At 40.5% G+C, this 16,101-nt stretch overlaps 1 protein-coding gene across 9 annotated transcripts in view; it reads left to right on the top strand.

Annotated features, from left to right (window-relative positions):
- The window catches only part of Muc16 (mucin 16, cell surface associated), a 191,066-nt gene that overhangs the window by 41,614 nt on the left and 133,351 nt on the right, over positions 1-16,101 (top strand). For 8 of the 9 annotated variants that reach the window (XM_076925982.1, XM_076925989.1, XM_076925983.1 and 5 more), the window contains exon 4: positions 2,297-14,584. In XM_076925982.1, coding sequence (XP_076782097.1) covers positions 2,297-14,584 — 12,288 coding nt within the window. The remainder of the gene's footprint in view (positions 1-2,296; positions 14,585-16,101) is intronic. The other variant, XM_076925990.1, reaches the window with a different exon arrangement.

Raw genomic sequence — 16,101 nt, forward strand, 5'->3', positions numbered from 1 at the left:
TTTCACTCCTATTTGGGGAACCCACAACCCCATATTCATGTCCTGTTTTATTTTTAAATAAAATAACTAACTGAGTTTAAATAGTGCTGCCCATGTGTTGAGGTCATAGAAGCATCCACTAGAACATGGACAATCAATTAGGGTCACAACCCTAATGAAAAAGTCAGCCTCCCCCAGTGGAATACTGGGATGTCATCAACACTCGCTACTATACTGTTTTGTGTATGCCTTTCTTTCACTCTTCCAGAATATTGCTTTCCTCTTGAATAAAATTCTGTCTTGTATTTCAGACTGTCTAAATTTTTTCTTTCCACATATAAGACAAAATTTGACATTTGTCTCCGTGTACTTAATATGATGACTAGTTCCATTTTGCTGTAAATGATGTTCTTTACAGCTGCCCAGGACAACATTTTATATGTATACAACAATTTCTTGCTACATTTATCTGTGTGTGGACAACTAGGCTGATTCCATATCTTCCTATCATGTACAAGGCCATAATAAGGATGAACGTATAGATATTGTTTTGATATGCTGACCTTTATATTTGTTTTGAATATACCCAAGAGTGGCATGGCTGTATCATATAATAGTTCTACTTTTAGATTTTTAAATTATAAAAATGCTTATAACTATATTTCTATCTTTAAATTTAATTTCATTATATATGTACATGTGATCTGCCTACATCTCAGATCATTACCTCATATCTGACCCAAATCAGCAGAAACATGGATCCAAATGGCAAGGTGTCAAGTGGGAGTATGAGGAATAAGAAATAAAAATCCAAGGAGTAAAGAAGACAAAAGTAATTGCTGGAACTAGAGTGTCTTCCATAAGCTAATGACTAATACCAAGTAAATGTATTGAGAAGTAAAGCATCATATACTATTTACAAGGGAATAGGCTGGAAATGGCCAGGGTCAGAAGAAACCTAAGTCTGACAGTGTTAACAAAGAAAACATGTGGTACCTCAGACATAGCTGTGTGAGGGTTGATAACCATGGCCCAATGAGTAAGAATCCAGTTCACAGAAATTACAAACTTGATTCCTACTAGGCATTGGCTCCAGCATCTAATTCATCTTGCCAAATTTTTGGTGGTCAAGGACAAAGAACTGAAGTTCCCTTTGTTCTTTCATTGTGGCTTGCAAAAAAAGTCTTGGGTTGGTCTGGCACCCACATATGTCTGGGTAGTACTTATGTGCTTAGCATCCATGGAGGTCAAAAGAGAGCATTAGGTCCTAGTGTGTAGATTCCAGTCTGGATCACAGTACTTATAGGTATGCATCATTATTCTGATTATGCAGTTCTAGGGATTGAACCCAGAAGTACTTAAATGCTAGGTAAATGTTCTACCCAATGAACTACAAACCCAGCCTGTAACTCTTAAATGTACATTAACCAATACTGTGAAATGTTAAGTGTCTTCCAGAAAAATATCTTTCAAAGAATATTTACTCAAACTTTGCTATTAAACATTTGTTAGAACAAAGTCAAACAAGTTCCTTTACAACCACATCTCTAGTAAAAAAAACACACAAAATCAGCACTGGACTATCACATTATAGACCCCCAACATTCAAACAAATGACACATGTCACCTATCTCAAATCAAAGGAGATACATTCTGATGTACCATTCTTTCTTGCTCTCATTTGCTCACTCAGTGCTTTCAGCTGAGTGCCTACCACATGTCAAGCCATAAAACTTTAATAGATATTACAGAACAGGACTGCTGGAAAGAAAAATTACAGTTCAGATATTCTGGTAAGAAAATAAACCATAATTAATTCTCAGTAAAGGTGGATTTAAGCTTGCTTATGAAAAGGAACAGAATTAATGGGGCCTGGTAAATGATAAATATGTCAGGAGGAGGGAAAAGCTTAGACTTGAGTATTACAGAAATAGAGGGAAACAGGGATTGGATTAATGTGGTCACAAATTTAGGGAGAAGTTGCAGCCTAAAAGGAAAATGGCTCAGTTGGTAGAGTACTTGCCTAGAATTCATAAATCACTGTATTTTCATCTTTACCATGATATAAGTGTGATGGTGCAAATCTATAATCTCAGTAATTAGGAGGCAGGCAGTTCAAAAGTTTAAGAATAGACTCAAAAACAGATGAGGAATGTAGCAAAATTCATAATACCTTTTTCCAAGCCATGGCATTCCACCCACCTCCCAGAAAAGCAGCATTGTATAGGCATGTCTCCTTTCATTATGTAGAGAAAAATATATGAATCAATAAAGTATAAACATTTTTACAATTTTTGTTACATGTCTCAACTTACAGATCCAGCCCCAGAAGGGACAGTAAAAGCAGAGACCACTGCCACAGCTCCGAAGGCTACTTCCATTTTCACTTCAAACACCAAAATGTCAACTACATCTTCAAGACCCCTGACTCACAAGACATCAGAGAAAACAACCAACACCAACCCAACAGAGATGATTATCACAGCCTCGGATGCTTCCCACAATTTACTAGAGATAACACCATCATTTTCGACAGGCCTTAGAGAAAATACTAGTATGGTTGCCAGGAAAAGCCCATCTTCCTACAGTAGAGAAGCAGAAATGACAGTCCCACAGATCCCCAGTCTTACAACAAAGACCATCCCAAATGTTAATACTTTGGCAGCCCTCTCTGCTGAGTCTGATACAATCTCATGGATCACCCATGTTTTAGAGATTACTTCAGCTGTTGTCAAGACAACCACAAATGCTTCTCACATTGAGTTAGATTCCATGGTGTCCACAGCCACCAGTCCCAGAGGAGAAGACAGGTCAACCATTTCAACAGCAGCTGTTTCCCCTGCCATACCAGACTTTGTATCTATTGAACAAGAAGGCAGATCATTTGGTCCAACTATAGCCATCTCATCTAGTATTTCTGATATGACAAACTTAGAACACCACAGTTCTAAGGAAGATACAAGAACATCTAAACCAATTCTGACTCATTCACCTTCTGAGCCAAACAACACAGTTTCTCTTATCTCTCATGCTGGGGAAAAGACTGGTTCACCCATGTCTACTATTGCTGTCTCTCCAGATATAACAAAAATAATGAGACCACTGTTCACTAGCTCTGGGAAAAGAATCCATACAAGAAACCCAACTATTTCTCAAGATCAATCAGTAACCACAACCTCATGGATCACCCAGCCAGAAACAGAAGTCACTTCAAGAGTGTTAACTACAACCATCTCACCTAATATTCAAGAGATGGTAACCTTAAAATCTGTAAATCCTACTCCTAAACTACAGAACACAACTTCATTGATAACCAATGGTGAGGAACAGCCCAGTTTAGCCATTTCTACTCTGGCTGTCTCTCTAGGTGTAATAGAAGGAACTCCATCAGCTCTGCCTGTTTCTCTAGGTCAAATAGAGACCACAGCCTCATTGGTGACTCATGCTGAAAAAGAAGCAATTTCAGGGGCTTCACCTACCACCTTTTCAAATATTATTCCAGAAATGATGACCTCAACAACACTTATGTTTTCTGAACCACACACCACAGCTTCATTGGTCACCCATAATGAAGAACAACATAGTTCAGACATGTCTACACTGCCTGCCTCTTCAGGTATAACAAAAATGAAACAAGCACTGGGCACTACCACAGGCAAAGAAAGCCAGTCAGTCATTACAACTCTAGCTGTTTCCCCAGGTGTACCAAAGACCAGATCTATAAACAATACATCAAATGTTCCAGACATGATGATATCAAAATCTCAAAACAATACTTTTTCTAATGTACAGACCATAACATCACTGGTTACCCATGCTGGAACCCAGTCCAGTTTATCCATGTCTACTGAAACAGCCTCTCCAAGTATAACAAAATTAACAACATCACTGTTCACAGATGTGGACACAGAAAATGTTGCAATAACTTCTATGCCTATTTCTTCAGGTCAAATGGAAAAAAGAGCCCCATCAGTCACCAAACCTGAAAAAAAGACCACTTCAGAGGTCCTATCTATCACCATTTCAAATAGTGTCAAACAAATGATGACCTCACCAACTGTTGTTCCTTCTGGACCACATACTACAGTTTCAGTTGACACCCATGTTGTGGAACAACTCAGTTCAGCCATGCCAATTCTGCATGCCACTTCAGATTCAACAAATATCAGACCATCTCTGGGTACTAGATCTGACATGGAAAGCCATTCATTGGCTTCTACTATGGATATTTCCCAAGGTCAATTGGAAACCACAGCCTCAGGAGACACCTATACTGTAAGAGAAGGCAATTCACTAACACCATCTACAGTCATCTCAACCAATGCCCCAGACATAATAACTTCAACAATTGAGAATCAATCTTCCTCTGATATACAGACCATAACATCATTAATCACCCCTGGTGGGGAACACTCCAGTTTATCTGTGCCTACTCAGGGTGTCTCTCCAGGTATAATGAAAGTGACACCATCATTACTAACTGACATAGTCACAGAAGGCTATACAATGACTTCAACTCTACCTGTTTTCTCAGGTCAACCAGACACTACAACATCATGGGTCACACATTCTGAAACAGAAGTCACTGCAGAGGTACTACCTATTACCATTTCAACTACTATTCCAAATATTGTGACCTCACCAACTCCTATTCCTTCTGAACCACATACCACAGTATCATTAGTCACTCATGTTGGGGGAGATTCCATATTGGCTATGTCTACACTGCCTATCTCAGGAGCTATAACAGAAAACATCCCATCAAAGGTAACTCACCCTGGCACAGAAGGCCATTCAGTGACTTCCTGGGATCAAACAGAATTCACAACTCCATGGGTCTCCCATCATGCAAAAGAAGGAACTTTGGAGGATCTTTCTACAACCATCTCAAACAGTGCTCCAGACATGATTATTTCAATAAATAAGAATCAATCATCTTCTGATACACACACCATAACATCATTTATCACCCACACTGGGGGACAGCCCAGTTTATCTGGGTCTACTCTAGATGTCTCTTCAGCTATAACAAAAGTTAAACAATCAATATTCAATGAATTGGGTACAGAAAGCTATGCAATGATTTCAACTCTTCCTGCTTCTTCACATCAACTGGAGACTAGGACCAAATGGGTCACTCATTCTAAAACAGAAGCCAGGTCAGGAGTCGTATCTACAACCATTTCTTCTAATGTGCCAGAAATGATGACCTCACCAACTCCTATTGCTTCTGAACCACATGCCAAAGTTTCATTAGTCACCCATGTTGGGGAACAACACAGTACAACCATGCCTACTCTGACTGCCTCTTCAGGTACAACAGAAATCATACGGTCACAACGAACTCACCCCGACACAGAAATCCATTCAGTGACTTCAGCTTTGGATGTTTCTGTAGGTCAAGCAAAATTAACAACTGCATGGGTCACCCAATCAGAGAAAAAAGAGACTTCAGGGATTCTTTCTACAACTACCACACCTCGTGTTCCAGACATGATGAAATTAGCAACTCTAAACAATACTTCTCCTGACACACAGATGATAACATCATTCATCAGCCATGCTGGGGGACAGCCCAGTTTATCTGTGTCTCAACAGGACATCTCTCCGGGGATAACAGAAGTGACAACATCACTCTTCACAGACTTAGGCACAGAGAGCTATGCAATTACTTCAACTATGCCTGCTTCTTCAGGTCAAGCAGAGACTAGGATACCATGGGACACTAATTCTGTAATGGAAGCCACTTCTGGGGTTCTACCTACCAGCATTACATCCAATGTTTCAGAAATGATTACTTCATCTACTATTATTCCTTCTGAACCACATTCCACAGATTCATTAGTGACCCAAGTTGGGGGACAGTCCAATTCAGGCATATCAACTCTGCCTGGTTCTCCAAGTAGAACAGAAATCATACCATCACTGGTCACTCACTCTGGCACAGAAAGTTATTCAGTGACTTCTACTCTGGATATTTCCACAGGTGAAGCAGAATCCACATCCACATGGAATATCCATAGTGAAAGGGAAGGCACTTCAGAGACTATGTTTAAAAACATCTCAACTAGTGCTCCAGATATGATAACCTCAGAAACTGAGAGACACTCTTCTTCTGAAATAAAGATCTTAGAATCCTTGGTCACTGACAATGGAGGAAAGCCTAGTTTTTCTGTGTCTACTCAGCATGTTACTCCAGATATAACAGAAGTAACACCATCATTGTTTACCAACACGGGCAGTGTAAGCAACACAATGACTCTTACTCTACCTGTATCCACAGGTCAGCTAGATACTAGAGCACCATGGGTCAATCACCCAGAAAATGAAGCCACTTCTGGAGTTCTACGTACCACCATTTCAAGCAGTGTTTCAGAAATGATGTCATCACCAACTGTTATTCCTTCAGAATCACATACCGCAGTTTCATTAGTAACCCAAGTTGGAGGACAGTCCAGTTCATCCATGTATACTCTGCCTGCCTCTACAGGAAGAACCAAAATCATACCACCACTGGTCACTCATTCTGGCATAGAAAGCCTTTCAATGCCTTCTACTCTGGATATCTCCCAAGGTCAATCAGAATCCACAACATTGTGGGCCACCCATCCTCCTAGAAAAGGGACTTCAGAAGTTCTTTCAAAAACCATCACAAGCAGTGCTCCAGCCATGATGAATTCAACAAATAAGAATCAAAATTTTTCTGATAAACAAACTATAATGGCAAACATCACCCATGTTGGGGGAAAGCCTGGTTTATCTGTGTCTACTCAGGGTGTCTCCCCTGGGAAAGCAGAAGTGTCAACATTACTATTCACTGACTTAGAGACAGAAAGTTATGCAATGACTTCAACTCTCCCTGTTTCTTCAGGTCAGGCAGCGACTAGGACACCATGGGACAATCATCCAGAAATGAAAGCAACTACTCAGACCTTATCTAGAACCATTTCATCTGGTGTTCCAGAAATGATGACCTCACCAACTGTTATTTCCTCAGAATCACATACTAATGTTCCATTAGTCACCCATGATGTGGGGCAATCCAGTTCAGTCATGTCTATTCTCCCTTTCTCTCCAGGTAGAACAGAACCTATTCCATCTTTGCCCCCTAGCTCTAGCACAAAAAACTATTCAGTGACTTCTAACCTGGATATTTCTAGAAATCAAGCAGGATCCACAACCCTTTGGGGCACCCATACTGGAAACGGAAACACTCCAGGATCTGTATCTACAATAATCTCAACCAGTGCTCCAGACATGATGACTTCCATAATTAAGAATCCAACTTCTTCTGATACACAGACCATAACATCATTCATCACCCATGCTGAGGGACAGCCCAGTTTATCTGTGTCTACTGAAGGCATCTCTCTTGGAATAACAGAAGTGAAACCATTACTACTCACTGACTTAGGTACAGAAAGCCTTGCAATAACGTCAACTCTGCCTGTTTCTTCTGGTCAAGCAGGTACTAAGACACCATGGGACACTCATTCTGAAATGGAAGACACTTCTGGGTTCTTATCTACCACCATTTCATCTACTGTTCCAGAAATAATGACCTCACCAACTGTTATTCCTTCAAAACTACATACTACAGGTCCATTAGTCACCCATGTTCAGGGACAAGCCAGTTCAATCATGTCTACTCTCCCTTTTTCTCCAGGCAGAACAGAAAGTATGCCACCACTGCTCACTATCTCTGGCCCAGAAAACTATCCAGTGACTTCTACCCAAGGTATTTCTATAGAACAAACAGGATCTACAACCCCATGGGACACCCATACTGGAAGAGAAAACACTTTAGGCTCTGCATCTACAATAACCTCAACCAGTGCTCCAGACATGATGACTTCCATAACTAAGAATCCAACCTCTTCTAATACACAGACCATAGCATCATTCACCACCCATGCTGAGGGACAGCCCAGTTTATCTGTATCTACTGAAGGCATCTCTCCTGGGATAACAGAAGTGAAACCATTACTACTCACTGACTTAGGTACAGAAAACCTTGCAATGACTTTAACTCTGCCTGTTTCTTCTGGTCAAGCAGGTACTAAGACACCATGGGACACTCATTCTGAAATGGAAACTACTTCTGGGCCCCTATATACCACCATTTTATCCACTGTTCCAGAAACTATCACCATACCAATTCTTATTCCTTCAGAGCCACATACTACAGGTTCACTAGTCACTGATTTTGTGGGACAGCCCAGCTCAGCCATGTCTATGCTGCCTGAATCTCCAGGTAAAACAGAAGTTATACCACCACTTACCACTAGCTCTGGCACAGCAAATTATTCAGTAATTTCAGCTCTAGATATTTCCACAAGTGAAGCAGAATCCAGAACACCTTGGGCCACCCATCCTGCTAGAGAAGAAACTTCAGAGGTTCTTTCCACAAATATCTCACCTAGTGTTCCAAACATTATGACATCAACAACTCTAAACACTTCCTCTAATACAGAGACCTTAACAGCATTTATTACCCATGTTGGGGGACAGCCCAGTTTACCTGTATCTACTCACAGTATTTTTCCAGGAACAAAAGAAGTGACACCTTCACTATTTACTGATGTGGGCCCAGAAAACTCTGCAATGACTTCAACTCTGCCTGTTTCTTCATTTCAAATAGAGACTCAAACCCCAGGGGTCACCCTTTCTGAAATGGATGCCACTTCGGAGGTTCTATCTGCTGTCATTTCAACTAGTGTTCTAGAAGTAATGACTCCACCAACTGTTATTCTTTCTGAACCACATACCACAAATTCACTACTCACTCATGATGGTGGCCATCCCAGTTCTGCCATGTATACTCTGCCTGTTTCTCCAGGTAGAAGAGAAATCATATCATCACTGCTCACTCACCCTGGCACAGAAAGCCATTCAGTCACTTCTACTTTGGATATTTCTCTAGGTCAAAGAAAATCCACAACACTTTGGTCCACCCATCCTGCTAGTAAAGAGACCTCAAAGGCATTTTCTATAACCACTGCAACTACTGCTCCAGACATGATGACTTTAATAACTAAAGATCAAACTTCTGATACACAAACTATAACATCATTCATCAGCCATGCTGGGGGACAGCCCAGTTTATCTGTGTCTCAACAGGACATCTCTCCGGGGATAACAGAAGTGACAACATCACTCTTCACAGACTTAGGCACAGAGAGCTATGCAATTACTTCAACTATGCCTGCTTCTTCAGGTCAAGCAGAGACTAGGATACCATGGGACACTAATTCTGTAATGGAAGCCACTTCTGGGGTTCTACCTACCAGCATTACATCCAATGTTTCAGAAATGATTACTTCATCTACTATTATTCCTTCTGAACCACATTCCACAGATTCATTAGTAACCCAAGTTGGGGGACAGTCCAATTCAGGCATATCAACTCTGCCTGGTTCTCCAAGTAGAACAGAAATCATACCATCACTGGTCACTCACTCTGGCACAGAAAGTTATTCAGTGACTTCTACTCTGGATATTTCCACAGGTGAAGCAGAATCCACATCCACATGGAATATCCATAGTGGAAGAGAAGGTACTTCAGAGACTATGTCTAGAAACATCTCAACTGGTGCTTCAGATATGATAACCTCAGTAACTGAGAGACACTCTTCTGAAATAAAGATCTTAGAATCCTTGGTTACCAACAGTGGAGGAAAGCACAGTTTTTCAGTGTCTACTCAGCATGTAACTCCAAATATAACAGAAGTGACACCATCATTGTTTACCAACATGGGCAATGAAAGCAACACAGTGACTCCTACTATGCCTGTATCCCCACGTCAAATGGATACTAGAGCACCAAGGGGCAATCACACAGAAAAGGATACCACTACTATACTACTAACTACAACCATTTCACCCAGTGTTTCAGAACCAATTGCCTCATCAACTGTTATTCCTTCAAAACCACATACTATGGTTCCATTAGACATCCATTGGGTTGTAGGGCAACCCAATTCAGTCATGTCTACTCTTCCTGTCTCTTCTGGTAGAACAGAAAGTACACAATCATTACTCATTAGCTCTGGCCCAGAAAACTATCCAGTGACTTCTACCCAGGATATTTCTATAGCACAAGCAGGATCTACAACCCCATGGGACATCCATACTGGAAGAGAAAACACTTCAGCCTCTGCATCTACAATAACCTCAACCAGTGCTCCAGACATGATGACTTCCATAACTAAGAATCCAACTTCTTCTAATACACAGACCATAGCATCATTCACCACCCATGCTGAGGGACAGCCCAGTTTATCTGTGTCTACTGAAGGCATCTCTCTTGGAATAACAGAAGTGAAACCATTACTACTCACTGACTTAGGTACAGAAAGCCTTGCAATAACGTCAACTCTGCCTGTTTCTTCTGGTCAAGCAGGTACTAAGACACCATGGGACACTCATTCTGAAATGGAAGACACTTCTGGGTTCTTATCTACCACCATTTCATCTACTGTTCCAGAAATAATGACCTCACCAACTGTTATTCCTTCAAAACTACATACTACAGGTCCATTAGTCACCCATGTTCAGGGACAAGCCAGTTCAATCATGTCTACTCTCCCTTTTTCTCTAGGTAGAACAGAAAGTATGCCATCACTGCCCACTATCTCTGGCCCAGAAATCTATCCAGTGACTTCTACCCAAGGTATTTCTATAGAACAAGCAGGATCTACAACCCCATGGGACACCCATACTGGAAGAGAAAACACTTTAGGCTCTGCATCTACAATAACCTCAACCAGTGCTCCAGACATGATGACTTCCATAACTAAGAATCCAACCTCTTCTAATACACAGACCATAGCATCATTCACCACCCATGCTGAAGAACAGCCCAGTTTATCTGTGTCTACTGAGGACATCTCTCCTGGGAAAACAGAAGTGAAACCATCCCTACTCACTGACTTAGGTACAGAAAGCTTTGCAGTGACTTCAGTTCTGCCTGCTTCTTCTGGTCAAGCAGAAACTAAGACACCATGGGACAGTAATTCTGAAATGGTAACAACTTCTGGGCCCCTATATACCACCATTTCATCTGGTGTTCCAGAAATGATGACCTCACCAACTAGTATTCCTTCAGAACCACATACTACAGTTCCATTACTCACCCATGATGCAGGGCAACCTAGTTCAGTAACATCTACTCTTCCTTCCTCTCTAGGTCAAACAGAAACTATTTCATCTCTGCTCACTAGCTCTGGCACAGAAAACTATTCAGTGACTTCTAACCTGGGTATTTCTGTAGATCAAGCAGAATCCACAATCCCATGGGGCACCCATACTGGAAGAGAGAACACTTCAGGAACTCTACCTACAATCATCTCAACTATGGCTCCAGACTTGATAACCTCAATTACTCAGAAATATTCTTCTTCTGGGGAACCTTCCGTGGAATCTTTGAACACCCATGGTGGAGGACATCACAGTGCATTGATGTCAAGTCCAAATAACATTTCAAATATAACAGGAGTGACACCAGAATTATTTACATCCTTGAGCACTGAAAGCTATACAGTGGCTTCTATTCTGTCTGTATCCCCAGATCTAGGAGTGACTAGTACACCATGGGTCAATGAACCTGTAAAGGAATCCTCTTCAGTGGTTCTACCTACCACCATTTCTACTAGTGTTCCAGAAGTGATGACCTCACAAACTGCTATTTCTTCTGAACCACATACCTTAGAGTCATCAGTCTCTCATGTTGGGGAACAGCTCATTTCATCCATGTCTAATTTGACTGTCTCTCCCAGTGTTACAGAAATTACACCATTACTGGACACTAGCTCTGGCACTGAAAGTTATTCAGTAACATCAGCTCTGACTGTTTCCCCAAGTCTATTGGTGACCACAACCCCTTTGGTCACCCAACCTGGTAGAGAAGGGACTTCAGAGATTCTTTCTATAAACACCTCTCCTAGTGCTGTAGACATAATGACATCAAAATCTAAGATTCTTACTTCTTCTGAAACACAGACCATAATATCAGTGGTCACCGATGGTGAGGGACAGCCAAGTTTATCTGTCACTACTCATGATATCTCTCCAAGTAAAACAGTATCAACACAATCACTATTCACTGACTTGGGCACAGGGAATTTAATGGCTTCTCCTCTGCCTGCTTCTTTAAGTCCAACAGAAACAAAAGCCCCTTCAGTCACCAATCCTGAAACAAAAACCACTTCAGTGGTTCTATCTACCACTACTTCAACTATTGTTTCAGAAATGATGACATCATCAACTCTTAGTCCACATACCACAGTTTCATTCATCTCCCATGTTGGGGAACAATCTACTTCAACCATATCTACTTTGCCTGCCTCTCCAGGTAGAACAGAAAACATACCATCACTAGTCACTCACCCTAGCACAAAAAGCCATTCAGTAACTTCAATTCTGAATATTTCCCCAGGTCAAGCGGAATCCACTGCTCCATGGGTCACTCACTTTGAGAATGAAGGGTCTTCAGGGGCTCTTTCTACAAACATCTTAAGTAATGTTCCAGACATAATGACATCAAAAACTCTAAACCATACTTCTTTTGATACACAGACCATAGCACCATTCATCACCCATGATGAAGAACAGGCTAGTTTATCTGTGTCTACTCAGAGTGTCTCTTCAGGTATAACAGAAGCTACATCATCACTATTAACTGAGTTGGCCACAGAAAAATCTTCAATCTCATCAACTCTGCCTGTTTCTTCATTTCCACCTGGGAGTAGAACCTCATTGGTCACCCATTCTGAAACAGAAGTCACCTCAGGGGTTCTACCTACCATCTTATCAGCTAGTGTTTCAAATATTATGTCGCCACCAACTCTTATTCCTTCAGAACCGCATACGATAATTTCATTCATCACTCATGTTGGGGAACAGCCAAGTTCAGCCATGTCTACTCTGCCTGTCTCTTCAGGTATTACAGAAATTATATCACCACTAGTCACTCGCTCTGGCACAGAAAGCCATTCAATGACTTCAACTCTGGCTGTTTCCTCAGGTCAATCAGAGATTACAGCCCAATGGATCACCCATACTGGGCATGAAGGGACTTTGGGGAATCTATCTACAACCAACTCACCTCATGTTCCAGAGATTATGACTTCAACAACGTTAAATTACACTCTCCCTAAATCACAGACCATAGAATCATTATTCACACATGGTAGCCAACCCAGCTTAAACATGACCACCATGGCATTTTCTTCTAGTATACCAAAATTGACAACATCACTGAGTACAAAATTGGGCACAGAAAGCCACCATACTACTGTGGCTTTGTCTCCAAGTCTATCAGAGACTACAGCATCTTTGGTGACTCATTCTAAAAAAGAAGTGCCTTTAAATGTTTTAAAAACTACCATTCCACCTACTATTTTAGACATGACAACCTCACCATCTTTTTTCACTTCTGAACCACATACTCCAATTTCACTGGCCACCCCTCTTGAGAGACAACCTACTTCATCTATGTCTAGTCTGGCTGTTTCTCCTGATATAACAGAAAAGATGCCATTATTAGTAACTAGTTCTAGTACAACAATCCATTTAGCATCTTCAACTCTGGATGCTTCTCCAGGTCAACTAGAGAGTTCTGCCTCAATGATCACTCCTTCTGAAAGAGAAGCCACCTCAAATATTCTAAGGACAGACATTTCACCTAATGTTCCAGACTTGATAGCTTCAACAACTCATATTGCTTCTGAACCATATACCACAATATCATTGGACACTTACGTTGGGGGACAATCCAGTTCAAGTATTTCTACTCTGACTAACTTTCCTGGTATAAAAGATATGATACCACTGTCCACTACTTCTGTTGTAGAAACAGATACAACTGCTCCAACTCTGTCTGTTCCTGCTGATCAAAGAGAGACCACAGCCTCGTGGGTCACCCATTCTGGAAAAGAAGTCATGTCAACAGTATCCAGTCCATCTACTTTACTTGGTGATTCAGAAAGAACTGAAACATGGCTCATACTTTCTGCCAAGACCAACACCCCACACCCAACAACAACTTCCACATTTTCTTATAGTGACATTGCTTCCTCAGCATCTAAGGTAGAAACCAGCTCAGCCACAACTCTTTCATCTAGTGCTTCTGAAGAAGCAGCCTCTCACTCTGTCTACACTGGGATTGAGACAAGCACATCGACTCTAACTGTAACCCCTTCATCTATTTTACCAGGAACCATAGGCATATGGCCTTCCAGCCCTTCCACAGAATATGCTCTGGATATGTTCTCTAGTTTCCCTGGATTTCCTGTTCATCATACAACTAGTAAATCTAGTACTGCAACTTCACAAAACATAGAAATGTCACCATCTCTCAGTACAATTAGATTTGCAGATTTTGTCACTGAGGTCATAAGCCCCACCATGACCTTGTTACCATCAGAGTCTTCAACACAGGCACTCACTAACCTGGAAACTACAAGTGAAACCACTCATTCAACTACCACGATTTCAAGACCTACTGGGAATAAGATCACAACTACACTACATGGAAGTTCTTTTTCCCTTCTGACCACACGTAGAATGTCCACATTGTCTCCTGAGAATGTGACTTCAAGGCCAAGTAAGCATAAAATTTTTTATTGAAGTAATATATAATAAATTTGTGCATGATATAAATATTTCTTTTGTAGATGTTTTAGGTGTACAGTTCAGTATTGTTTGTACAGTGTTATGCTGCACGAATTTCAGTTTTCAGGCACCTGCTAGATTCCTATTTGTTCCTGGTTTTCTGGGAATTGAATCCAGAATCTCACATACTTTGCAAGTGTGATGCTACTAAGCCATACCCACAACCCTCCAAATAATTTTAAACACCATAAACTAAAATTTTGTACACATTAAGCAGTAATTCCTCCTTCTACATTCCTCCCAACTATTAGTGATTGTATTAGTTTAGTTTCTATATACTGTATGTTTTAGCAGGTGTAATACAAATAATCACAGCTATTGTGAGTTCAGTACTGCAACAGCCATGGCATACCTGAAATACAAGTTTTCATTACTCATAACATCTTACTTTGACTCTTATATTTTTCCTGAACCTTCTTCAACTATGTTTTCTAACCCTTAACATGGATGACTTATTCTTTGTTTGTTTGTTTATTCACTCATTCATACATTCCTTTACCTATTTGTGTATTTGTGTGTGGGGAGGTGTGGTGTTTGCATCCAGAAACAAGACAAGAACATCACGTATTTTCCCCATCACTCTTTATTTTTTATATTTGTTTCATTTTATTCTCTAAAGATAGGGTCCTTCACTGAACTTGGAACAAGACTGGCAGCAAAGAATCCCCAGAGACCCCCCATGTCTCTACCCACATGACTGTTCTAGTGTTTCAGGCACACATATGGCCATGTTCAATTTTTTACATGGCTGCCAGGGATATGAACTCAGGTCTTCATAGTGACACAGCAAGCAGTCTCACACATAGATTGCTCTTCACAGCTCCCAAAGCTATAGGCTTTTTATTAAAATTTGAATTAAGGTTTTCTTATTCTATTTTTAAAATTATAATTGTATAAATTTCCTTTTTCTATTCTCCCTTCAAACCTTCCCATAAACCATTCCTTGCTATTTTTCAAATTTACAGCCTTTATGTCATTGTTTTTACATGCATGCCTGCATATTTAATACTATATATATATATATGTATACATATATATATAATCTTTTATTACTTTGATTACATGTTCTTTCATATATATACACTTAAATGTAATCTACTGAGGCTGTGTAATGTATGTGTATTTTAGAGCTTGTCTATTGGTATTATTAACCAATTAGTGTGCTTTTTCTTGTTTTACTCTGAGTATTCCTTAGTTACCTATAGTTCTTTGTGTAGGATTGAGGACTTGTAACTGTTATCCATTCACTTGGCATACTATTTCTGTTGTTGTTCAGCTGATGTTTAGGCAATCCTGTTGGTTAAAATTTTGGCATGTAGCTCCTGACATTATTAAGTAATACACAAAAGCACACAGTCAATTCCTGATCCTCTAGCTTTTACATTCCCTCTGCTTTCATTCTTCCTCAATGTTCCCCTCACCTCAAGCACTACAGTGTTTCATAGATGC

The sequence above is a fragment of the Arvicanthis niloticus genome, chromosome 27 (genome assembly GCF_011762505.2).
Source record: "Arvicanthis niloticus isolate mArvNil1 chromosome 27, mArvNil1.pat.X, whole genome shotgun sequence".
NCBI classification, from domain to species: Eukaryota; Metazoa; Chordata; class Mammalia; order Rodentia; family Muridae; genus Arvicanthis; species Arvicanthis niloticus.